Here is a 25,834-nt window from a genome sequence, read left to right as displayed (position 1 = left end):
GTGGCACTCTTCACAGTATAAGTAGGGGCTGTTTCTGACGCTGCTGTCTGTCTTTGGGTCAGTTTCCTCACTTTGGGTTGCTTGGTCTCTCCCTAAGAGGAAAGGAAATAATTAGATTCACTACAGATTGAGGTGCCATGGCTGGTTGATATTGATATGTGTGCTGACTTTTTCTGAAAAGAATTGCAGGAGCACATGGGGTAAGGGAGAAGGAGTCAAGGTGATGAAGAGAGTCTTGGAGGTGAGGAGGAAGGACAAATTTATATACATATATATGTACAGATATAACAGTTATATACATATACACATATATACACATATGTACATAATGTGAATGTGCATGTGGGCATATATATATATATATGTATGTATATATATATATATGTATATATATATATATATATATATATATATATATATATACACATAAATGTCCTTTTCACCAAACATAATAAAAAATACCTGGGTTGGTAAGGAACCTTTGAAACTTACAATCACTATGTAATTATCATTGGATTTCATTATTATTTGATTTGTCATTTTGGAGTAGGGAGAACTTTCTGTATTGATTCTTATGTTACATGTTTTTGTGCACCTGGACTTGGATTCTTAACCTTTACTGTATTTATTATGTCTGAAAAATTTTTGAAAATTTCAATAGTGTTCTTTAAGTAAAGCAACATGAGTCTTGAAAATAGGGGTAGTTTGAATTCTTACCATCCTATTCTTGTTACATTTTGTTTTTTCTTGTGTAAGTGTTTTATCTAAGAACACAAGAACAAAATTGAATAAGGAAATACAACGTGTATGTCTTTGTTTTCTTCCTAATTTTAGAGTAAATGCTTTCATTTTCTCTTCATTTAATATACTTTTGGCTATAACCATGTTCTATAGAGACCTGATTATTTGAAATTCATTATACCGAATCCTGAAGACTCCAGATTTTTTTTCATGAATGCATGTTGAAATTTTCTAAGTATTATTTCAGCATTAATGGGAAAACATGTGTAATTTTTTTGTTTATTGGACATATTATATTCTATGATATATGTATATTGAAATAAACTTGCATTTCATACAAAAAGTTTACTTGAACATAATGTATCATCTCCCTAATGGATCCCTGAAGTTGAATTGCAAGTTCTTTGTTAGGAATTTTTGTACCTGTACTTATCGAACAAATTTAATTATAGTTTTACTTTATTTGATGATGTTATTTATTTACATTTTAAATGTTGTCCTCCTTTCCAGTTTTCACACCACAAACCTCCCACCTTATCCCCTATCCACTTTTCCTCTATGAAGGTGCTCTCCTCACCTACCCACCCACTCCTATGTCAAAACTCTAGAATCCCCTTAATCTGCTTAATCCTGGAGCCTCTTCAGTACCAAGGGCCTCACCTTCTATTGGTTCCAGATAAAGAAATCCTTTGCTACACACATACCTGTAGTCATAAGTATATCCATGAATACTCTTTGGTTGGTGGTTTAGTCCCTGGGAGCTCTGGAATGACTGGTTGATAGATATAATTGTCCTTCCTATGGGGTTGCAAAACACTTCTACACCTTCAGTCCTTCCCCTAATTTTTAATTGGAGTCCTTGGGCTTTGATGTCTGATGTTGGCTTTGAGTATCTGCATTTGTATTGGTCAGGTACTGGCAGAGCCTCTCAGGAGACAGCTATACCAGTCTACTCACAGCAAACACTTCTTGGTATTACGGATCAATCATGTCAGAGTTTGGTGTCTGTGGATGGCAAGGATCCTTAGGAGGTGCAGTCTCTGGATGGCCTTTCCTTCTGCCTAGTAATTTACTAACTTTTGTATCAAAATAATACATGAGTAATAAAATGAATTTGAAAGTAATCTGTCAATTCCTATGAAATGGGGCAAATTAGGAAGAACTGATAAGGAATATTTCTTGGAAGACTGACAGGTTCACTAGTGACATTCTGTGTTTCTGGGTTTTTCATTAAGGAGACACTTCTAAGAACAGTATTGATTCATTTAAGATTCAACTCTTCATTATTTATACCTTGAGGACTTAATTTTGGTAGATAATGTAATATTGTAGTTTATTGTTTGTTGAGTTCATCTAGCATTTCAGAGGGTAACTTTTCAAAGTAATTTACATTTTTATGTACAATTTGTGTATACTCTTCAGATTGAGACAAAGTCATGCAAGGGTGACTATTATTTTCTTTTGTGGAACTATTATCCAGGATTAATGTTTCCTTGAATAGACACCTTCCTGCAGTCAAAACAGCAATTGACTGTCATTTTACACCTTGCTGTCTTGTATGTCTCTTCAAGTTTGTTAGCCTTATTTTGCTTATAGCTCCACTGAATGTACTTGTGTTACTCATCAGAGTCAGGAAGAACAAGGCCTGTGAGAGAAGATGTAGGGAAGGCATTTTATACCAAGGAAAGTGCAGGTAAGTTTAAAGGTATGAGGGTGAAAGAAGCCACCAATGCCAAGAAGTCTGTCAGCACTTGTAGGAAAGAAACTAGAGGAGTCATTGTACTATGGAGTAAGTGAGAACAATGTGTACTCAGTTGACAACACCTGTATCATGACAACTCTGAGAACCGGGCATAGGCCTGTGAGACTTAAGAAGAAACACATTATACAAAAACCTTTTATCGTTATTACCTTGTCGCTTTTTACAAGGTTTACTCACAACTAGCCCAAATCTTTATTTTTCTTTGCATGTGCTTTCATTTCCCATGGTCCTACTGAATCCTGCTTTCTGAGGCCTTTCCTGGCCCATTTTCCCCAATGCATTCCTCCTTCTTCACTGGCAGGCTTCCTGGGATGATCTAGACAGGTTGCCCTCTCTTTCCCAATCTCAGTGGAACCTCCATTTGACAATGCCTGCATTGTCATGACACTGAGAACCTGGTGTAGGCCTGCAAGATTTAAGGAGAAACACATATTCGGGCCGTCTTTCTTCTTAAATCTCACAGGCTTATGCCCAGTTCTCAGTGTTGTGACAATGAAGGTGTTGTCACTCAATAGTTCAAAGAAGCAAGAACAGAAAGAAGAGTGATCATGATGTGGGTAGGAGCAAAGACAACCTGAAATGACGGTAAAGAAGGTAACAGAAAGACAGTAGATTGTGGGAGAGGAAATGGATGAACTACCTGATTGTGCAGGAAAGGCAAGTATTTAGGGGGCCAAGTAGGTTCTTTCTCTGTGAAAGAACAGATACAGTTATTGATGAGAGAATGAAAATCCTAGGAAGTCATCAGAACAGAAGTATATGGCATGCATAATTAGCCTTACCTTGTGACATAGCAAGGTCACAAATGAGCTAGGCATTGCTTTTGAATAGAGAAGGTGTCGTCCATATCGTGGATGAGAAGCTCATCACTGGAGGAATCAAGTAATACATAAGGACTTTCAGTGTGCATACTGTTTTTGAATAAATAAATAATCTCAAGTAAAACTCCCATTTATTTTATGACATTCTATGATTAAATTTTGAGCTTTATGCATGTAGTGCTGTTTTATTTAACTGTGGTTATAGCCACATTTTACTACTTCAATGTAATGTAGGCAGCCCTGATTCACTTCACTGAAGTGTTTAAATTCTTCCTAAATGGTAACATTTAAGTTCTTTCTTGTCTAAATTCCCTAGGAATTTGTTTTATCTTTCTGTGAACTCAATGAAAGTTTTTGCCTGTATAAAATTTAAGAAAGTGATAAGGAATATTTTTATTATTATGTAAAACCTGGAAATATATTCTAAAAGAGATTTGCTTCCTTTTTTTATCTATACTTCTTTGCTTTTTTGAGACACAGTTCATATAGCACATGCATAATTCAAACATTTTTCTTCTGTGACCACCAGTAGCTTCTCCATGCTGTGTTGGGAATAAACTCAGGACTCAGACATAAAAAATGTTCTCTGTCATCTGAGGTGCAATTCCAGGACATTAATAATACATTGATGGTGTCATGCCAGTTCTTCCTTTATTACTTCTCAAACAAGTGTCTTATTTGAATCCTTTACAGCTCCCAGGCCTGAGCTCATGATACAGCACAGAGTCATGCAAATAATGTTCCCCTCTGCTCATAAATATCAGCCTTGATCCTAAAAGCTCTAACAGAGTCACCTAACTCTGGACTCACAAATCTTTTCCTTCAGTGACTAGCACTGATACAGAATATTCACCATGGACTTGCGACTGACTTATGTCTTTATTGTTGCTATTTTAAAAGGTAATTAATAAATCATAATAGGTATTGAGTGTATGAATGTATGTGATTGAGAGGGAGGATGAAGATTTTGACTGCTTACTGAAAAGATTCTCTGTGCTTGCAGGTGTCTTGTGTGAGGTGAAACTGGAGGAATCTGGGGGAGGTTTGGTGCAACCTGGAATGTCCGTGAAACTCTCTTGTACAACTTCTGGATTCACTTTCAGTGACTACTGGATGGAATGGGTCCGCCAGGCTCCAGGGAAGGGGCTAGAATGGGTAGCCGAAATTAGAAACAAAGCTAATAATTATGCAACATACTATGGGAAGTCTGTGAAAGGCAGATTCACCATCTCAAGAGATGATTCCAAAAGTATAGTCTACCTGCAAATGAACAGCATAAGATCTGAAGATACTGGCATTTATTATTGTACAAGGCACAGTAAGAACTGTTCCTTATGATTCTAGACACAAACCTCCCTGCAGGAGCTCTCAGAACCAGCAGAGGGAGCTCAGTGGACATGGAACTCAGGAACTATTGTTTATATCGATATGGAAGGTAAGACCATGAGTAGACTTCCTTCTTCTACCACCTAGAGTGGGCCCCCTCTAACTGAACAAGTCAACATCTGAGGACAGAACTGGCTGTTTCTGTCTCAATCTGATACATCTTACCCAGTATAGTACAAATAATTTTGGTTGATTGTAATATGCTTTCACCTTTCCAGACTAAACTCTAAGACCAAAGTGAGCAGATCCTTATTCCAGACTCAAACATGTTTATTTCTAATGTTCTGAAAACTTCATGTTTTCTGGGGTTGGCTGAGTCCATTGATTCTTTACCAGGGCAGGGAAATTGGAGAACAGGGAAGTGTATTTTACCCACAACATTTTGATTTTTTACACCAAACCATTCCTACCAAAGGTTCTATTGTTTATTCCACTGTATAAAAAATTATAGAGGGCAGAATAATCAAACACTGAGGCATCAAGAAATGACTCACCTGGCAAGCAAGAAATAGACACTCAAGCCTCCCTAAAATTAGTGGTTACAAAACCCAGTAGAAAGAACTGAAGGCAGGCCAATTCCAGAATAAGAAATGGTCAGTAGTTCTGAGATAATGTCTCAGCAGTTAAGAATGACTGCACCTCTTGCAGAGGTTCTGAGTGTGATTCTCTGTGCCCACATACAACAAATCACCTGTACGTTCAACTTGAGAGGATCAAAAGTCTAATTCTAGACCCTGCACACTCACACACACACACACACACACACACACACACACACACACACACACACACACGAGTGGAAAATTGAATATGTATGCGATATATAATTAATACAGAGAATTTCCATACAACATGATCCTTTGTTTTTATTGGTGACAACTTTAAATATTATACTTAAATTTCACCCAGAGAAATGATGGCACCATCCATTAATATTAGGATTATGAAGACAGGAGCAGGCAGATATTTATGAGTTTTATATACACATTTTCACAAAAGTAGATGTTCACAATAACCAGCATAGATAAGGGGGAAACCTTACTGAAACTGACATGCTTGAGTTTAGGACTGAGATATTTCTGGAATAAACTGAATGATCACTCCACCAGTGGGTTAGAGAGGTTACATTTTTAATTGTTACATTATGGCAAATATTTTATTTTGGAATTGTTTTAGGATTACATAAAAGTTTAACAGATATTATAGAGTATTTCATTACATCATGTTCCACTTTATTTATTGTTGACAACTTTGAATACTGTAGTAAAATTTCAGCAGTAGGGATCAGGTGCAGGCAAGTATTTGTGAGTTTAAGATCAGCCTGGGCTGCATAGTAAGTTCTGCATCTATCAAAACTACACAGATAAAGATTATCATGAAAAACTATTTTTCACCTAAAGAGTTGATTGATATAATGTTTTAAATTTTATGTTTAGATTCTATAGTGTAACATATATTCTAAAATATCATTTCTTCCTTTTCTTTCCTACCTCAAACCATCTCATATAACTCACCTTGTTCTTTTTCAAATTTATGACCTCTTATTCTATGCTTGTTTTTACATATATTTCTGTCTTAGTTAAATTTATTTGTCTTTAGTTGTTGATGATGATGGTGTTTGCTATGAAGAGATATCATGATGAAGGTAAACTTTTATAAAGCACAACATTTAATTGGACCTTGCCTACAGTATCAGAGGTTTAGTCCATTACTGTCATTGTGGAAAGCATGGCAGCATTCAGGCAGACATAGTGCTGTAGAAGGAACTGGAAGTTTTACTTCATGATGTGAAAGCTACTTGGAGAAAACTGTCTCTTCTGCACCAGTAGGAACTTTAGCACTAGGAGCCTCAAAGATAACCTACACAGTGACACACTTCCTCCAACAAGACATCACTTCCTAATACTTCCACTTCTCCTGTGCCAAACATATTCAAAATAGCACAGTTCCTATGTTTTTACCTGCTCTATCTACCAATCTGTATGTTATTATTGTGAATTCCTTTAGAGCTTATCAGTTGATATTTGATTATCAAAAGGTAAGCTTTTTTCATACGGTGTGCTAATTCTCTCATACCCAGAATTGTCAGTTGCCTGTAACTTGTTTCTACTTATTTGTAGAGTTGGAGCCTTGTTGACTTCTCCTTACCCACTATGTATTGTCTGTTTTATTTTTCTTTGTTTGACTAGTATTGGTAAGAATGTGTGTGTTTAGCTTCTGGAATTACCAAGACACATGGTCTCACAGATAAGTCCCTGGTCCTCTGTCTCTTTCAATCCTTATGAAATTTCACAAACATCCTCGATACATAGACTCAGGAATTGTATTGAAGGTATATCCTTGGAGACTGGGCTTTACAATTCCAAATGTTGATTCATAGTTTTGATAACTACTCTTGGTTGTTAACTTGACTTTATGTCAAAAGTGGAGGTTACAATGGATGAAAGATTATTAATTAATTGGAAGTAGGAAGATCCACTTCTAATCTTGATCTTGGAGGTAGGAAGACAGACCTTTAATTCCGCTCATGTGAAATAAAAAAAATCAAGTCTAATATGGAACATATTTTTCAAGAAGCTTATATAAGGACATTGAAGAAGAAATGACCACTGCCTTTGACAAATCACCACACTCTAACCCAAACATAAAGTCAAGTAAGACAACACACAAAATTTCTCTATTATATATGAATATATCAAAGGAGATGGCTTGGTAGTTTCTCAGCTATTCCTACCTCCAACACATCATCATCTGGCAAGGACTAAAATTAAACACTCCTACTAGACCAGCTGTTTCACTTGCTGGAAGAAGTCACCTTATGCTTGTTAGATACAAGGGCCAAGAGCAGCGGAAATCAGGAAGCCATAGCTCCAAGGAACAATTTAAAATTTCCAGAAAATTTTGTAATTTTTCATTGTCATCACCCGGAAGTCCAAATCATGGAGTAACCTAGAATAGGAAGCATTCATCCCTAAGATAACAATACATACGAAACTACCATGGTGCTATGACAATCAGATTGGGAATAGCTTTATAGTAGACAGTTCCAGAGCTACATAAAGGTGAGTGAAATCTTCATGGTTTCTATAATATCCTTAAGCAGTTTACAGAGGAATATGGAAAGCACTTCCTGTAAGCTCTGTACTTTTTCTCAGTACCCAGTATGCAGAACACCCTCAGTACTCTTCAGGTGTATCTTGTAGGACTTATTGTTATATGCTGGAACCTGTACCATTCAATGGAGGACCAAAAATGGTTTAATCTCTGTACACAGAACTACTGTACTCATTTTGGTGTTCCCTGTCTTAGTTCTCCTTCTTCTAGTATTGTCCTCTTGTGTATGTTTCTGTTCTTAGTCCATACTATCCATCAGGAGAAGTATAATGGGGTAGGTACACAGGGAAAGTCAAAGGGAATGATGTGCATGTACTAGTCTAGAAATAACACATGTAATAAAATGGTGAAGCAATATTATACTAAAGAATATTATGTGATTCTTTGAGATGTAACAAACTGCCCATTATTAGAATATATTTCTCTCTACTTTCCACATTTGAAACTTTTCATCTGTACCTGTGATTTCTCACAAAGAACACCAATTCATTGTGATAGTATCATATAATTCTAGCTGTCATCATAAGCAGAGTTATGTAAAGGACGGAGATACTAGGAATATCTTGGACCTAATTAAAAGTGAAACATGGTAGTTTGAAAGAATACCAGAGTTTCTATCTATACCTGATGTAAAAGCTATCCTGTACATGAATTTTTTACCAGTAAACTGTTATTTATTGTTAGTTTCTTTTTATTTTAATTATGTGTATGTGTATGAATTTATTGTGGGTCTATGCATGCCATGGCAAATTCTCAAGGAGACTGAAGGTATCAGATATATCTGAAGCTGGAGTTACTGGTTGTTGTATACAAACTGATGAGCTAAAAACTTAACTCAGGTCCTCTGAAAAACAGTACATATGCTTAAACACATGACATATGTGAAGGGAGAGCATGCATTTTATAATTTTAAGTAGAGATGAATTATAATACTACGGATTTCATCAAGAATGGTCAGACACAGATAAGGAATTGTAAAGTACCCTAGAAATTTATGAGAAGAATCCCCTTTGAAGCAAAAAGAAAGTAAGTATTAATGCACAGGTATAGGTGTGCAAAGTGCAGTCTATCCTTTAAAGGAGGTAGTCACCTAGTCTGACCTTAGAAGAGGAAAGCTGCCTGGTGAGTGGGCAATATAGACTGCTCTGGTGTTAGAAATACAAACAAGATTAAGCAGTGAGATATTGTGTTTCATGGGGGAGGACATCAGTGTGAAGACCCATATAAAGCAGAGCTTTTGGGGAGCAACAGAACCAGCATGACCCCCAGAGAATGAAATGCATAGTCTCAGCCATCTAGGGCCACTAATTCTTTTTTTTTTTTATTAACTTGAGTATTTCTTATATACATTTCGAGTGTTATTCCCTTTCCCGGTTTCCGGGCAAACATCCCCCTCCCCCTCCCCTTCCTTATGGGTGTTCCCCTCCCAACCCTCCCCCATTGCCGCCCTCCCCCCATAGACTAGTTCACTGGGGGTTCAGTCTTAGCAGGACCCAGGGCTTCCCCTTCCACTGGTGCTCTTACTAGGATATTCATTGCTACCTATGGGGTCAGAGTCCAGGGTCAGTCCATGTATAGTCTTTAGGTAGTGGCTTAGTCCCTGGAAGCTCTGGTTGCTTGGCATTGTTGTACTTTTGGGGTCTCGAGCCCCTTCAAGCTCTTCCAGTTCTTTCTCTGATTCCTTCAATAGGGGACCTATTCTCAGTTCAGTGGTTTGCTGTTGGCATTCGCCTCTATATTTGCTGTATTCTGGCTGTGTCTCTCAGGAGCGATCTACATCCGGCTCCTGTCGGTCTGCACTTCTTTGCTTCATCCATCTTGTCTAATTGGGTGGCTGTATATGTATGGGCCACATGTGGGGCAGGCCCTGAATGGGTGTTCCTTCAGTCTCTGTTTTAATCTTTGCCTCTCCCTTCCCTGCCAAGGGTATTCTTTTTCCTCATTTAAAGAAGGAGTGAAGCATTCACATTTTGATCATCCGTCGTGAGTTTCGTTTGTTCTAGGGATCTAGGGTAATTCAAGCATTTGGGCTAATAGCCACTTATCAATGAGTGCATACCATGTATGTCTTTCTGTGATTGGGTTAGCTCACTCAGGATGATATTTTCCAGTTCCAACCATTTGACTACGAATTTCATAAACTCGTTGTTTTTGATAGCTGAGTAATATTCCATTGTGTAGATGTACCACATTTTCTGTATCCATTCCTCTGTTGAAGGGCATCTGGGTTCTTTCCATTTTCTGGCTATTATGAATAAGGTTGCGATGAACATAGTGGAGCACGTGTCTCTTTTATATGTTGAGGCATCTTTTGGGTATATGCCCAAGAGAGGTATAGCTGGATCCTCAGGCAGTTCAATGTCCAATCTTCTGAGGAACCTCCAGACTGATTTCCAGAATGGTTTTACCAGTCTGCAATCCCACCAACAATGGAGGAGTGTTCCTCTTTCTCCACATCCTCGCCAGCATCTGCTGTCACCTGAGTTTTTGATCTTAGCCAATCGCACTGATGTGAGATGAAATCTCAGGGTTGTTTTGATTTGCATTTCCCTTATGACTAAAGATGTTGAACATTTCTTTAGGTGTTTCTCAGCCATTCGGCATTCCTCAGCTGTGAATTCTTTGTTTAGCTCTGAACCCCATTTTTTAATAGGGTTATTTGTTTCCCTGCGGTCTAACTTCTTGAGTTCTTTGTATATTTTGGATATAAGGCCTCTATCTGTTGTAGGATTGGTAAAGATCTTTTCCCAATCTGTTGGTTGCCGTTTTGTCCTAACCACAGTGTCCTTTGCCTTACAGAAGCTTTGCAGTTTTATGAGATCCCATTTGTCGATTCTTGATCTTAGAGCATAAGCCATTGGTGTATTGTTCAGGAAATTTTTTCCAGTGCCCATGTGTTCCAGATGCTTCCCTAGTTTTTCTTCTATTAGTTTGAGTGTGTCTGGTTTGATGTGGAGGTCCTTGATCCACTTGGACTTAAGCTTTGTACAGGGTGATAAGCATGGATCGATCTGCATTCTTCTACATGTTGCCCTCCAGTTGAACCAGCACCATTTGCTGAAAATGCTATCTTTTTTCCATTGGATGGTTTTGGCTCCTTTGTCAAAAATCAAGTGACCATAGGTGTGTGGGTTCATTTCTGGGTCTTCAATTCTATTCCATTGGTCTATCTGTCTGTCTCTGTACCAATACCATGTAGTTTTTATCACTATTGCTCTGTAATACTGCTTGAGTTCAGGGATAGTGATTCCCCCTGAAGTCATTTTATTGTTGAGGATAGCTTTAGCTATCCTGGCTTTTTTGTTATTCCAGATGAATTTGCAAATTGTTCTGTCTAACTCTTTGAAGAATTGGATTGGTATTTTGATGGGGATTGCATTGAATCTGTAGATTGCTTTTGGTAAAATGGCCATTTTTACTATATTAATCCTGCCAACCCATGAGCATGGGAGCTCTTTCCATCTTCTGAGGTCTTCTTCAATTTCTTTCCTCAGTGTCTTGAAGTTCTTATTGTACAGATCCTTTACTTGCTTGGTTAAAGTCACACCGAGGTACTTTATATTATTTGGGTCTATTATGAAGGGTGTCGTTTCCCTAATTTATTTCTCGGCTTGTTTCTCTTTTGTATAGAGGAAGGCAACTGATTTATTTGAGTTAATTTTATACCAAGCCACTTTGCTGAAGTTGTTTATCAGCTTTAGTAGTTCTCTGGTGGAACTTTTGGGATCACTTAAATATACTATTATGTCATCTGCAAATAGTGATATTTTGACCTCTTCTTTTCCGATCTGTATCCCTTTGATCTCCTTTTGTTGTCTGATTGCTCTGGCTAGAACTTCAAGAACTATATTGAATAAGTAGGGAGAGAGTGGGCAGCCTTGTCTAGTCCCTGATTTTAGTGGGATTGCTTCAAGTTTCTCTCCATTTAGTTTAATGTTAGCAACTGGTTTGCTGTATATGGCTTTTACTAAGTTTAGGTATGGGCCTTGAATTCCTATTCTTTCCAGGACTTTTATCATGAAGGAGTGTTGAATTTTGTCAAATGCTTTCTCAGCATCTAATGAAATGATCATGTGGTTCTGTTCTTTCAGTTTGTTTATATAATGGATCACGTTGATTGTTTTCCTTATATTAAACCATCCCTGCATGCCTGGGATGAAGCCTACTTGATCATGGTGGATGATTGTTTTGATGTGCTCTTGAATTCGGTTTGCCAGAATTTTATTGAGTATTTTTGCGTCGATATTCATAAGGGAAATTGGTCTGAAGTTCTCTTTCTTTGTTGTGTCTTTGTGTGGTTTAGGTATAAGAGTAATTGTGGCTTCGTAGAAGGAATTCGGTAGGGCTCCATCTGTTTCAATTTTGTGGAATAGTTTGGATAATATTGGTATGAGGTCTTCTATGAAGGTTTGATAGAATTCTGCACTAAACCCGTCTGGACCTGGGCTCTTTTTGGTTGGGAGACCTTTAATGACTGCTTCTATTTCCTTAGGAGTTATGGGGTTGTTTAACTGGTTTATCTGTTCCTGATTTAACTTCGATACCTGGTATCTGTCTAGGAAATTGTCCATTTCCTGAAGATTTTCAAATTTTGTTGAATATAGGTTTTTATAGTAAGATCTGATGATTTTTTGAATTTCCTCCGAATCTGTAGTTATGTCTCCCTTTTCATTTCTGATTTTGTTAATTTGGACGCACTCTCTGTGTCCTCTCATTAGTCTGGCTAAGGGTTTTTCTATCTTGTTGATTTTCTCAAAGAACCAACTTTTTGTTCTGTTGATTCTTTCTATGGTCCTTTTTGTTTCTACTTGGTTGATTTCAGCTCTGAGTTTGATTATTTCCTGCTTCTACTCCACCTGGGTGTATTTGCTTCTTTTTGTTCTAGAGCTTTTAGGTGTACTGTCAAGCTGCTGACATATGCTCTTTCCTGTTTCTTTCTGCAGGCACTCAGCGCTATGAGTTTTCCTCTTAGCACAGCTTTCATTGTGTCCCATAAGTTTGAGTATGTTGTATTTTCATTTTCATTAAATTCTAAAAAGTTTTTAATTTCTTTCTTTATTTCTTCCTTGACCAGGTTATCATTGAGTAGAGCATTGTTCAATTTCCACGTATATGTGGGCATTCTTCCCTTATTGTTATTGAAGACCAGTTTTAGGCCGTGGTGGTCCGATAGCACGCATGGGATTATTTCTATCTTTCTCTACCTGTTGAGGCCCTTTTTTGACCAATTATATGGTCAATTTTGGAGAAAGTACCATGCGGAGCTGAGAAGAAGGTATATCCTTTTGCTTTAGGATAGAATGTTCTATAAATATCCGTTAAGTCCATTTGGCTCATGACTTCTCTTAGTCTGTCTACATCACTGTTTAATTTCTGTTTCCATGATCTGTCCATTGATGAGAGTGGGGTGTTGAAATCTCCCACTATTATTGTGTGAGGTGCAATGTGTGTTTTGAGCTTTAGTAAGGTTTCTTTTACGTATGTAGGTGCCCTTGTATTTGGGGCATAGATATTTAGGATTGAGAGTTCATCTTGGTTGATTTTTCCTTTGATGAATATGAAGTGTCCTTCCTTATCTTTTTTGATGACTTTTAGTTGGAAATTGATTTTATTTGATATTAGAATGGCTACTCCAGCTTGCTTCTTCTGACCATTTGCTTGGAAAGTTGTTTTCCATCATTTCACTCTGAGGTAGTGTCTGTCTTTGTCTCTGAGGTGTGTTTCCTGTAGGCAGCAGAATGCAGGGTCCTCGTTGAGTATCCAGTTTGTTAATCTATGTCTTTTTATTGGGGAGTTGAGGCCATTGATATTGAGAGATATTAAGGAATAGTGATTATTGCTTCCCGTTATATTCATATTTGGATGTGAGGTTATGTTTGTGTGCTTTCATTCTCTTTGTTTTGTTGCCAAGACGATTAGTTTCTTGCTTCTTCTAGGGTATAGCTTGCCTCCTTATGTTGGACTTTACCATTTATTATCCTTTGTAGTGCTGGATTTGTAGAAAGATATTGTGTAAATTTGGTTTTGTCATGGAATATCTTGGTTTCTCCATCAATGTTAATTGAGAGTTTTGCTGGATACAGTAACCTGGGCTGGCATTTGTGTTCTCTTAGGGTCTGTATAACATCAGTCCAGGATCTTCTGGCCTTCATAGTTTCTGGCGAGAAGTCTGGTGTGATTCTGATAGGTCTCCCTTTATATGTTACTTGACCTTTTTCCCTTACTGCTTTTAATATTCTTTCTTTATTTTGTGCGTTTGGTGTTTTGACAATTATGTGACGGGAGGTGTTTCTTTTCTGGTCCAATCTATTTGGAGTTCTGTAGGCTTCTTGTATGTCTATGGGTATCTCTTTTTTTAGGTTAGGGAAGTTTTCTTCTATGATTTTGTTGAAGATATTTACTGGTCCTTTGAGCTGGGAGTCTTCACTCTCTTCTATACCTATTATCCTTAGGTTTGATCTTCTCATTGAGTCCTGGATTTCCTGTATGTTTTGGACCAGTAGCTTTTTCTGCTTTACATTATCTTTGACAGTTGAGTCAATGATTTCTATGGAATCTTCTGCTCCTGAGATTCTCTCTTCCATCTCTTGTATTCTGTTGGTGAAGTTTGTATCTACAGCTCCTTGTCTCTTCCTTTGGTTTTCTATATCCAGGGTTGTTTCCATGTGTTCTTTCTTGATTGCTTCTATTTCCATTTTTAATTCCTTCAACTGTTTGATTGTGTTTTCCTGGAATTCTTTCAGGGATTTTTGCGATTCCTCTCTGTAGGCTTTTACTTGTTTATTAATGTTTTCCTGTGCTTCCCTAAGTGTGTTCATGTCTTTCTTGAAGTCCTCCAGCATCATGATCAAATATGATTTTGAAACTAGATCTTGCTTTTCTGGTGTGTTTGGATATTCCATGTTTGTTTTGGTGGGAAAATTGGGCTCCGATGATGTCATGTAGTCTTGGTTTCTGTTGCTTGGGTTCCTGCGCTTGCCTCTTGCCATCAGATTATCTCTAGTGTTACTTTGTTCTGCTATTTCTGACAGTGGCTAGACTGTCCTATAAGCCTGTGTGTCAGGAGTGCTGTAGACCTGTTTTCCTCTCTTTCAGTCAGTTATGGGGACAGAGTGTTCTGCTTTCGGGCGTCTAGTTTTTCCTCTCTACAGGTCTTCAGCTGTTCCTGTGGTCCTGTGTCTTGAGTTCACCAGGCAGCTTTCTTGCAGCAGAAAATTTGGTCTTACCTGTGGTCCCGAGGCTCAGGTTTGCTCGTGGGGTGCTGCCCAGGGGCTCTCTGCAGTGGCAGCAACCAGGAAGACCTGTGCCGCCCCTTCCGGGAGCTTCAGTGCACCAGGGTTCCAGATGGTCTTTGGCTTTTTCCTCTGGCGTCCGAGATGTGTGTGCAGGGAGCAGTCTCTTCTTGTTTCCCAGGCTTGTCTGCCTCTCTGAAGGTTTAGCTCTCACTCCCACAGGATTTGGGTGCAGAGAACTGTTTATCCGGTCTGTTTCCTTCAGGGTCCGGAGGTGTCTCTGGCAGGGGTCCTGCCGCTCCTGGGCCCTCCCCCACGGGAGCCCAGAGGCCTTATACAGTTTCCTCTTGGGCCAGGGATGTGGGCAGGGGTGAGCAGTGTTGGTGGTCTCTTCCGATCTGCAGCCTCAGGAGTGCCCACCTGACCAGGCGGTTGGGTCTCTCTCTCACCGGGTCTGGGAGCAGAGAGCTGCTGCGGGCCGGGATCCGCGGGTGTGGGACTTCCGGTAAACACAGAACGTGCCCGGTCCTAGAGAAATTCTGCTTCCGTGTGTCCCAAGCTCACCAGGCAGCTTTCTTGCAGCAGAAAATTTGGTCTTACCTGTGGTCCCGAGGCTCAGGTTCGCTCGTGGGGTGCTGCCCAGGGGCTCTCTGCTCACTAATTCTTTAGATTGAATACCAGGTTTAGTACAGAGTGTGTAAGAGAATATAGAATATTTTAGAATAAAAATCTGAGGGTCTCCTGACACACACAGCAAGGGAATATCCACATTGGTCTCAGAAAACTACTGAGATATAATCTCAAAAAGCAGGGAGAAGAAAAGAAGTTCCTTTTGTAGTTGGTACCACCCAAAGTTAGAACACAGAACCCAGAGTAACAGAAAAAAGCAAAAAGTAAACATAAAAGAAAAAAAAAAACAAACCAAAAAAATCAAACAAAAAACAAGGAAATACCTAGAAACACTCACCTCCCTGTATTCTCCTCATAGATGACCAATCACAGGTAGAGCCTCTTCAGTCTGGATCTGAGATGAATTAGCCTGGACAGTCGTGAAGATCTCCTGCTAGGATTCTGAGTATTCCTTCACAAACTATGAAATTGACTGGGTGAAATAGGCACCAGGAAAGTGATGAGCTAATTCAAAAGTGAGACTTGAAAATCAGTCATATGTTAAAGACTTCACATAATGGTTTGCCTTTTCTGTAGACACTCCTGTCAGCACTGTGTATCTGCACATTAGCAGCCTTAAGAATGTGGATTTGTATTACTGTGCAAGAAACAACGTGTCAAAGCCATATCATGAGGATGACAGAACATCTAAGAGAAAGATTGACATGTTAAGTCTAATCAGTAGCAAAGAAAACATTCAACCCTATGTATTTGACTAGGACAGCAGTTCTCACGCTCTGGGTCATGACCCCTTTGGGCTTGTAACTATTTTTTCACAAGAGTTGCCTAAAATCATCTATACATGTGATGTTTACACTACACATCACAATCGTAGCAAAATTACAGTTATTAAGTACCAGCAAAAGAAATTTTATGTTTAGGGATCACCACAATATGTGGCACCATATTATTGTCTAGTATAAAGAATATTGAGAACCACTTGGCTAGCATAATTAGGGTATGGATGAGACCTATAAACCAACTGTATATATATATATATATATATATATATATATATATATATATATATATATCTTCTACAAAAAGTTCTGAATCAATGTAATAGAAGCATTATCGTCAGTCTCTATCACACTGTCAGAAAAGGTAAGAAGATCAGTGGTTTTACTCTAGAGTGTTTAAAGGTAGAAAATGCACCTGGGCTGGGTAATTGTCGTGTGAAAAGCTGCCACTGGAGACAGACAACCATGCCTCCAGTATTTCTGTTTAGTTGACTCTAACAATTGTTAGTGTTTGAAGATAAAAGACTCACTCCAAAGAAATAAATATTTATACATACTCTCTAGAATGTTACAGTGAATATATAAACAAGCAATTGAATAAATGAATGAATGAATAAATAAATAAATAAATAAATGAATAAATAATAAAAGCAGCAACAATCTAAATGCAAAATAATCACTGGGAAAAAAGAAAACAAGGAAAAATATTTAAGAAAACAACAACAACAAAAAAGAAAAACGTAAGATGTCTATTTTGTGATTTTAGAAACTATATTTGATTTTGAGTCTAAATTTTCAGATGAAGATCTGTCACGTGAGATCTCGTGGCCAGAACCTATGTTCTTAGGACTGAAGTGTATGAGATGAACAACCAAAGCTGAAAATCACAATTGAAAGCTTACCAACATGGGTTTTAGCAGTGCGATGAACTCACTTGGACACCACAGCCAAGCGGGAACTATTACTAAACAAGAATACAGCTGAATCCATGAATCAAAGATGAAGGAAGACCTGGATGAGAATAAGAACCTGATTCAGGCTTCACAAAACTGTATTCTCATGCAGATGACTTCTCAGAGCATCTGCAGCACTCTAAAGCTGCCTTCCATAGTTATGAAATCTCCAAAGTGCCCATGTTTGGAGCTTTACTGTTTACAAGGCATGCCATGGTCGTCAGTATAGAGACTCTGTAATAACCTATATTTTAAATATCTCACGATACTGAGCTTATTCACATACATTACAGGAACAGGACTTGGAGAGGGTCAGCAGATCATTACCAGAACCTGCAGACACTATCTTTCTGCTGCAGGAGTTATAAGCCACATACACTTAATTCAGGTAGACATGGGCAAAGGAAGGCACTGCACATAAACATCAAGGGTCCATAGTCTATTCACAGCCAAAGCAATGCTAATTATCTATCTCTCATGTTCTAATTTATAGTATGATCTTGCGCTTCCTGTTCGTGCCACTAATAAGTCATCTGCCTGAGAATACTGTATGGATTTCGGAAGAATACATCTGGTTCTTATTTCCTGAAACACTGAAGAAACAACCACTTTCCAAAGTAGTCCAGCATAAAGACTCTTTAGCAGTGACTTGGAGATGGCCTCTAAGCCAGAATAAACTCTTTTATAAGTCACCCTTTATCAAAGCAATGGAACTGCATTAGTTTAAATGAAGAAATGATTGTCTTTGTCCTGGGAAGTATTGTTCAAATTCTTCTGGACCTACGTTACTTTCAATTTCTAGATTTAGAAACATCTTTGTATTTTTTTCCTGATCCAATGCAAAAATTCTTCTTGACCAGTGGAAACACAGTCTCTCATCTGTTTTGCTGTGTCCACTGTGATACAAATACACTTTTCTGGAAAGTGTGATTGTTGCTTTCTCTCAAATGGTTGATGACAGTATCCAAATGCAAGTTTCCCTACTAACTATCTTGGTTCTATATGTTAAGTGCATCTGCTCATAACTGAAATTTCTGACCATTCTTATCTCTCTGTACACAGACAATTGATTTAGGTACAGCTACAGGTGTCAGTCTCTGGTCCACACAGGCCGTGCTTCCTCCTGTCCTGTGCCTGCATGCTACAGGAATAGTACAGGTCACTTAGTGAGGCTCTATTATGCTTTGAGAAAAGATCAGAGGAACCTATTAGGATTAGAGAAAACATTGGTTAGTGTATCTCAAAATTTTTCACCATTTTGCTTCATGTCAAAGAACTTGTCCTTTACACCTCACCTTTGAATGCTGTAGACATGCTAATATTATTGTAAAAATATTCTTACTGAAATAATATCATTGTAAACTGAGAAACAGAACTTTCTGATAGATATTAACAGGGCAATTTTATCATGACAGCCAAAAAAATCCAGAGAGAATCATCAGACCAAATATGAGGAAGGAAAGGGAGGGCTTACATGAGATGGGCTTACCTAAAAAGATGATGGTGTCTTTTGTGCCTTTAATCATTTTATGTATTTGTATTTAACATACATTCATGCCAAATCAACCTTGTATTTCTGGGTTTAAGAAAGCTTACCACGTCAAAGGCAAACAAACAAACAAAGAAAAAAAAACAAAAAAGGAAAAAAAGAAACAAAGTTGGATTTGGAGGAAAACCTGAAGGCTCACACTGAGCTGAGGGTATTTTGGTGTTTAATGACTGATGATAAAATATACTCATCTTCTTTAGAAAGATTCAGTAGGTTCCTTATGAACTACTGAATGACTTACCTATGTGCATAAAGAACAACCCAATCATTCAATGTGTTATTAATTAATGAATCAGACATGGTCAGAAACTTTGGGAGTGTTTTTTGTAAGGTCCCAAGAGGAGCCTGAGGGATATCATGAGGTGATTTATGATCATAACGTAATTCACACATGAATGAAAATTTAAAATAAACAAAATCATTGTAAGAACAAGTGAGGTAACCTAGTCACAAAAGAAGACACAAGGTATGCACTCACTAATAAGTGGATATTAGTCCAAAATCTCAGAATACCCAAGATACAATTTACAAACCACAGGATGCTCTAGAAGAAGGAAGACAAAAGTGTAGATGCTTCATTCCATCTTAGAAGGGGAACAAAATACTCACAGGAAAATATAGGGAGACAAAGTATGGAGCAGATACTGAAGGAAAGGCCAACCAGAGACTGCACCACCACGGAATCCATCTCATATACAGAGACCAAACCCAGACACTTTTACAGATGCTAAGAAGTGCTTGTTGAGAGAAAGCTGATGTAAGTGTCTCCTGAGAGACTCTGCCAGAACCCGACAATTACAGAAGCTGATACTCTCAGACAAACTTTGAACTGAGAATGGGGTTCCCAATTGAGGAATTATAGAATGGACTGAAAGACGTGAAGGAGTATGCAACTCCATAAGAACAGCAACATTATCAACTAAACAGAACCCTGGCCCCTGAGCTCCAGAGACTAAACCACCAACCAAAGAGTAAACACGGAAGAACCCGTAGTTCCAGCTACATATATTGCAGAGGATGGCCTTGTTAGACATCAATGAGAAGAGAGGCCCTTAGTCCTATAAAGATTCGATGCCTTAGTGGGAGTGGATGGCCTGTTCGGGATTCACCCTCATAAAGGCAGGGGAAGGAGAGATATAATAGAGGCTTTGTGGAGGGGAAACAGGAAAGGGGATATTTGAGATGTAAATAAATAAAATATCCAATAAAAAATAAGTACATATTTCAAATTTTCAATCATGTTCTATTATATACTGTGCATGTTTCCCTCATTTCTATCCTATTCTTCTTGGTATTCCTAACTTCCCTTTACCTTACTAGACAATTTCATTTATTCATCATAATGTATTTGCATACATCATTATATGTAACTACAGACCATCTAATAACTATATAGAGAGACTCACATAATAATATATAAAGTCATTTTCAGGTATATCAATTTTCCTAAGAATGATTTAATTCCTTTTATGCAATTCCCTTTATGAAATTTCCTTTTCAAACTATTGTATTACATACAATCTTGTCTCTGTGAAGAAATCACGTTAGGCAGACATGAAGTTTATTTTTATAATTTAGTTTTTGGAGATGGTGCTTCAATAAACATCAATATGTAATTCTGAAGTACATTCCCTTTAGTTAATTTTGATTATATGCAATCTGCTGAAAAGGTAAATATTTATAATACAATATCAAACAGGCAAATGTAAATTCAGATAATTTGAGAGTTTTTGAAATTTCTAGTGCCATCATTGTCATCACCATCACATCACCATCTGTACATCAAAATGTAGTCAGTAATTTAGGCATGACATCTACTGAGAAGGAAAACTCTTTTGTTTTATCCATAGCATCTGTGTGGGGTTCAGGGAAGGGATAGGAAATGGTGCTCCAACATAGAACAAAGAAATATGCCCTACTATTTTCATAGCATCCTTACTTATAATATCCAGAAGCTGGAAATTACCCAGATGCCATTCAATAGATGGATGGATTCAAAATATATGCTACATCTACACAGTGGAGTACTACTCAGCTATAAAAAACAAGGAATTCATGAAATTCATAGGCAAATGGAATGAACTAGAAAATACCATCCTGAGTGAGGTTACTCAATCACAGAAAACACACTTGGTATGCACTCATTGATAAATGGATATTAGCCAAAAAGCTCAAATTACCCAAGATGTACTCTGCAGACCACAGGATGAAGCAGGATGACCAAAATGCAGATGTTCCCACTCCTTCTTCAAAGGGGAAAATATTCATTGTAGGGGACATGAAGGCTAAGTTTAGAGAAGCAACTCAAGGGATGACCATACAGAGCCTGACACACATGTTGCCCATGTATATACAGCCACCAAAGCTAGGTAAGATTGATGAAGCTAAAAAAAATGCAAGCGGAAAGCCAGTGGATGTAGATGTCTCCTGAGAGACAAATCTAGAGAATGTCCAAAACAGAGGTCAATGCTAGCAGGACCACGGAACTGAGAATAGGAGCCCCTTTGGGGGAATTAGAGGAAGTATTGAAAGAGATGAAGGAGCTTTCAAGCCCATTAAAAACAACAATACCCAACAACTAGAGCTTCCAGGGAATAAACCACTACTGAAAGATTATACATGGACTGACCCAGGGCTCCAACTGAATATGTAGCAGAGAATAGACATGTTGGGGCACCAGTGGAAGGGAAAGCCCTTCGTCTTACTAAGTTTGGACCCTCAGTGCATGGGAATATGAGGGTGAGCAATAAGGGGGAGGTACAGGGGGAATACCCTTATAGGGGAAGGGGAGTGGAGAGAATGTGTGCTTATGTACAGGAAACCGGGAAGGGGAATAACTTTTGAAATATAAGCAAAGAAATATATAATAAAAAATTTTAAAAAAAGATACCAAGGCCTAACTTGGTGAAGAGCCTATCTGCTGGTGGATATGTTAGAATAAGTCAGAAACATTATTAATATAGCCTCTGAGGTGAATGAAGTAGAAATAAGTGCTTAGGTAAAATACTTGTGTTTATAATACTCAGGCATAGACCTATACTGCTGTATCTGTGGCAAGAGATGAATGTCAAGATTTCTGATATGATGCACTTGAGCCCACAGCAAACCTGTTCATCTAAATTGCTTGAAAGTTTTAATATTGGCAGAAATATCACTTGAAAGCAGCAGGAGAACATGGATGATGTTAAAGCCCTGTATAATCGCTAGTGAATCTTAGATATCTGTAGGGGCAGAAAGACATTTAGTATTATGTCTTCTGGAATGACCAGATCCTTTGTGAAAGAACCATGTCACAGCATATGAAAACAAACAAATCAAATGGCACACATACTCAAAAACTGTTCAAATTTTTCTTAGAACTATTTGAAGGATCTGATCACTAAAGATTGTACTGATGACTAGGACCCCATCATTAATAGCGATCTCACCTATCACTTTCAAACCCAAATACTATTGGAGTTTGAAATTTGTGAATTCAACCATATTTCTGACCACAGACACACTACTTTGACCAGATTAAAGATAGGTAGAAGTCATTTGACCCCAAGACTCTGGTGTTTTAATGAATGTTGTTTGAGAAAAGTAGACACACAGAAGAGTACCTTTCCTTATCTTCTTTGGTTTACATAGCACCAAATATATTTCTAAGAAAACAAAGAACAAAACATATATGAAAAATACGAGGACTTCTTATATGAAATTTTCCTTTACAATTATTGTCTGGGGGACTTACTGTTTGTTGAGTGTGAAGCAGTGTGGAGGTTTGCCAGTGTTTGGGAGGTGTGTAAACCACACACCACTTTATCTTGGGCAAGGAATTATGTGGACCGTGGATTAACATGTGACAAGAAGTGAGATTTCTGGACCATGGTTCAGCATGCAAAGGTGTAAGTCAGGAAAGGCACATAAGAAGAATGTGTTTATGAAACTTCAGGATTGTAGTTTGCTGTGTTGTGAAAGAGAGGATAATTATCAGAAACAAATTTAGGATTGTTGGTAAACCAAAGTCCACGAAAATTTTTCTTCCATGCACATTGTCTCTAGGGAAGAATCACATTTCCAGAAGTATGGTGATAGAATTTGGTGATTTTTTTATACATGATATTATATCATTTGGAAATGGATATAAGTAACTTTCACTTTTTAACATTTGTAATCACAGAAGATATAATGACATGAACGGTGGAAAGCTTACAAAGTTTCAACCCTACACAAACCACTAAAGACAAATAAGGAATGTGCATTTGTGTGTGTGTGTGTGTGTGTGTGTGTGTGTGTGTGTCTGTGTTTCTTTGCGTGTGTGTATATAGAAAAAACATAATATAAAGGAGGGTGTGTATTTGAAGCAGAGCAAAGAGGATAGATGGAAAGGTCTTGAGTGAGGAAAATAAATGGAGGAATATAGTGTAATATTAAAATCTCAATGAATAAATAACAAAATGCACTTATTCCTATATCTGTATGCACAATGTTCAGAAAATGACTAGTTAATGAATGGGTACTGCAATTTCTTTTTGAGAAACTTTTTTTTGAGGACTGCAACTTCCATCCATTTTCTTGTTATCATAATCTGCTAGAATCCATGAGATAGATAGCACATGTCTTACATGTCCTCCTTTCTCTTGTCTTGTGGTGTAGATCTCTGAATTTGGAGGTCCTATTTTAGTATGCTGTATTTGGTGTGTAACCATGGAGGCTTCTCAGGTAAGAAGCTGCAGAGATTACTTTGAAATTCTTGGAAGATCCTTGAGAAAAATGGCTTGTAGTTTGGGAGAAATGAGCAAGCCTATTATTAGGTATTGAGGTAGAAGATACTGGGTAATCATGCATTTCACATCAAACTGAGGTGAAAAACTACAAAGGGGAAGGCTCTAGAATTTAGCAGATTGACAGGTACCAGTAGTTCAGACATGCAAGACCACAGTACCACTGTGTGGGAATGAGCAGAGTCAAACTAATGTGAGATGAAGAAGGTCACAGAGAAGACAGAGGCCAGTGAGGTATAGAGGATCAGGGGCTATCAAGCGCTGAGGAAAAGGCAAGTCATTGAGATGTTTGTGCTGAGAAGAATTTGGTATAAAACCAAAATTCTGAGTGCTGGCTCAGGGAAGTCACTGTAAGACCAAGAAATAAAGTAGGTCTGGAAATTTAAATGGTGGTGTGAGGATAGGAGTTCTCATATAGCTGAGTCATACATTTGGGATGGAATGTAGCCAGCCCACATAATGATAACTGTGAGGTTAGTCTCTTAGGAGCTATGGGTAAACACAGATTTTCGAAGAATAATTTTTATCGGTCAATGATAATCCAACATAATATTTTTTGTTATGAATGTTTTCCAATACTAAGTGTCCAACTTGAAACATAATATATGGTACACTGTTGTGCTGAAATATGACTTCAAACAAATTTTCATAATTTTATGTAGATTTTCATTAATCATTGATATTTCTACCATTTCCCCTAAATGTGTCATTTAAAAATTTCATGTTATACTTTTGAATAAATGTATTTAATAATTTTAAGAGCAGAAAATTTTAAATGTACAAAACAAAAAAACATGAAGGGCGCTACATGACTATGACTATAATCATGAAAAGATAATAAGTTTGTTTCCCTTTGTCTTCCTTCCTTCCTTCCTTTCTTCCTTTCTTTCTTTGTTCCTTAAATTCTTTCTTTCTTTCTTTCTTTCTTTCTTTCTTTCTTTCTTTCTCTTTCTTTCCCTTTCCAGAGATATAGTTCAAAACACCCTGGAGATGTTTAAGAATATGATGGTTCTACTCCCATCTTGCGTTCATTCATGTCGTGCTGGATATGAACATAAGGCTTCATAAATGCAAGCCAGTACTCTTAACTGAGGTACAGCCTCATGACAATAAATAATATTTTGAAATTAAAATACTTCTCTGTCACTTACAGCATTGCAGATGTCTGCACTATTAACTGTCTCATCTCAGTCTCCCCCAACCCATGAACTCATGATATAGAATCAAAATATGGAAATATAGCCGGAAAATAGGCAAATATGGCCTCTCACTACTCAAGAAAACTATCACAACCCTGATCATATATAGGACTGGAAGAGGAGCCTAGCCTTAAACTCACAAATATTGCCGTTTGATAATTACAGTTGAACACTCACCATGAAGTTGTGGTTGAGCTGGATATTCCTTGTTGATCTTTTCAAAGGTAAATGATGAATGAAGAGAAGAAGTACTGTGTGTGCAATTGAATAATACTAAGAGGAACAATTGACATGTTTCACAGTGTTCTAACCAAGATTCTCTGTGTTTTCAGGTGTGAGGTGTGAGGTGCAAATTTTGGAGACTGGAGGAGGATTGGTGAAGCCTGGTGGTTCCCTGAGACTTTCTTGTGCAACGTCTGGATTCAATTTCAATGACTACTTCATGCACTGGGTTCGTTAGGCTCCAGGGAAGGGGCTAGAATGGGTGGCTGAAGTAAGAAACAAAAATTATAATTATGCAACATATTATGCGGAGTCTGTAAAAGGGAGATTCACAATCTCACGAGACGATTCCAAAAGCAGTGTCTACCTGCAAGTGAGCAGTTTAAGAGCTGAAGACACTGCCATTTATTACTGTACAAGACACAGTAATGGACCTTCCCTGAGTATCAAGACAAAAATCTCCCTGTAGGAATGTTCAGAACCAGCAGGGGGCGAAGAAAACCCATGGAGAACAGTGACACAGAGGATTAGCTGGGGAATTTATCTATTGCTGGTTCTGGACACTCACTTGTGATTCTTTTTAATGATTTCCCAGAATTCTCTCTATATCTAGTGTTAGTAGAAATATATGAAATCTATGAAAATATGTTTTTGGCAGCATTTTACTACATACTACAAAT

The 25,834-nt window shown here is 37.8% G+C and overlaps 1 pseudogene and 1 gene segment (V, D, J or C); both read left to right on the top strand.

Annotated features, from left to right (window-relative positions):
• The first annotated feature begins 4,088 nt into the window (after positions 1-4,088).
• LOC691902 (Ig heavy chain V region IR2-like) lies at positions 4,089-16,444 on the top strand. The segment is given in 3 exon segments: positions 4,089-4,224; positions 4,328-4,642; positions 16,263-16,444. Coding segments are annotated over 3 exon segments (543 nt in total).
• An 8,600-nt stretch (positions 16,445-25,044) lies between these two features.
• Ighv3-72l-ps1 (immunoglobulin heavy variable 3-72 like, pseudogene 1) lies at positions 25,045-25,623 on the top strand (annotated as a pseudogene).
• The last annotated feature ends 211 nt before the right edge of the window (positions 25,624-25,834 follow it).

This window comes from Rattus norvegicus, chromosome 6 (genome assembly GCF_036323735.1).
Source record: "Rattus norvegicus strain BN/NHsdMcwi chromosome 6, GRCr8, whole genome shotgun sequence".
Taxonomy (NCBI): Eukaryota; Metazoa; Chordata; class Mammalia; order Rodentia; family Muridae; genus Rattus; species Rattus norvegicus.
Note: the sequence above shows the minus strand (reverse complement) of the source record. Positions and strands in the feature narration are given on the sequence as shown.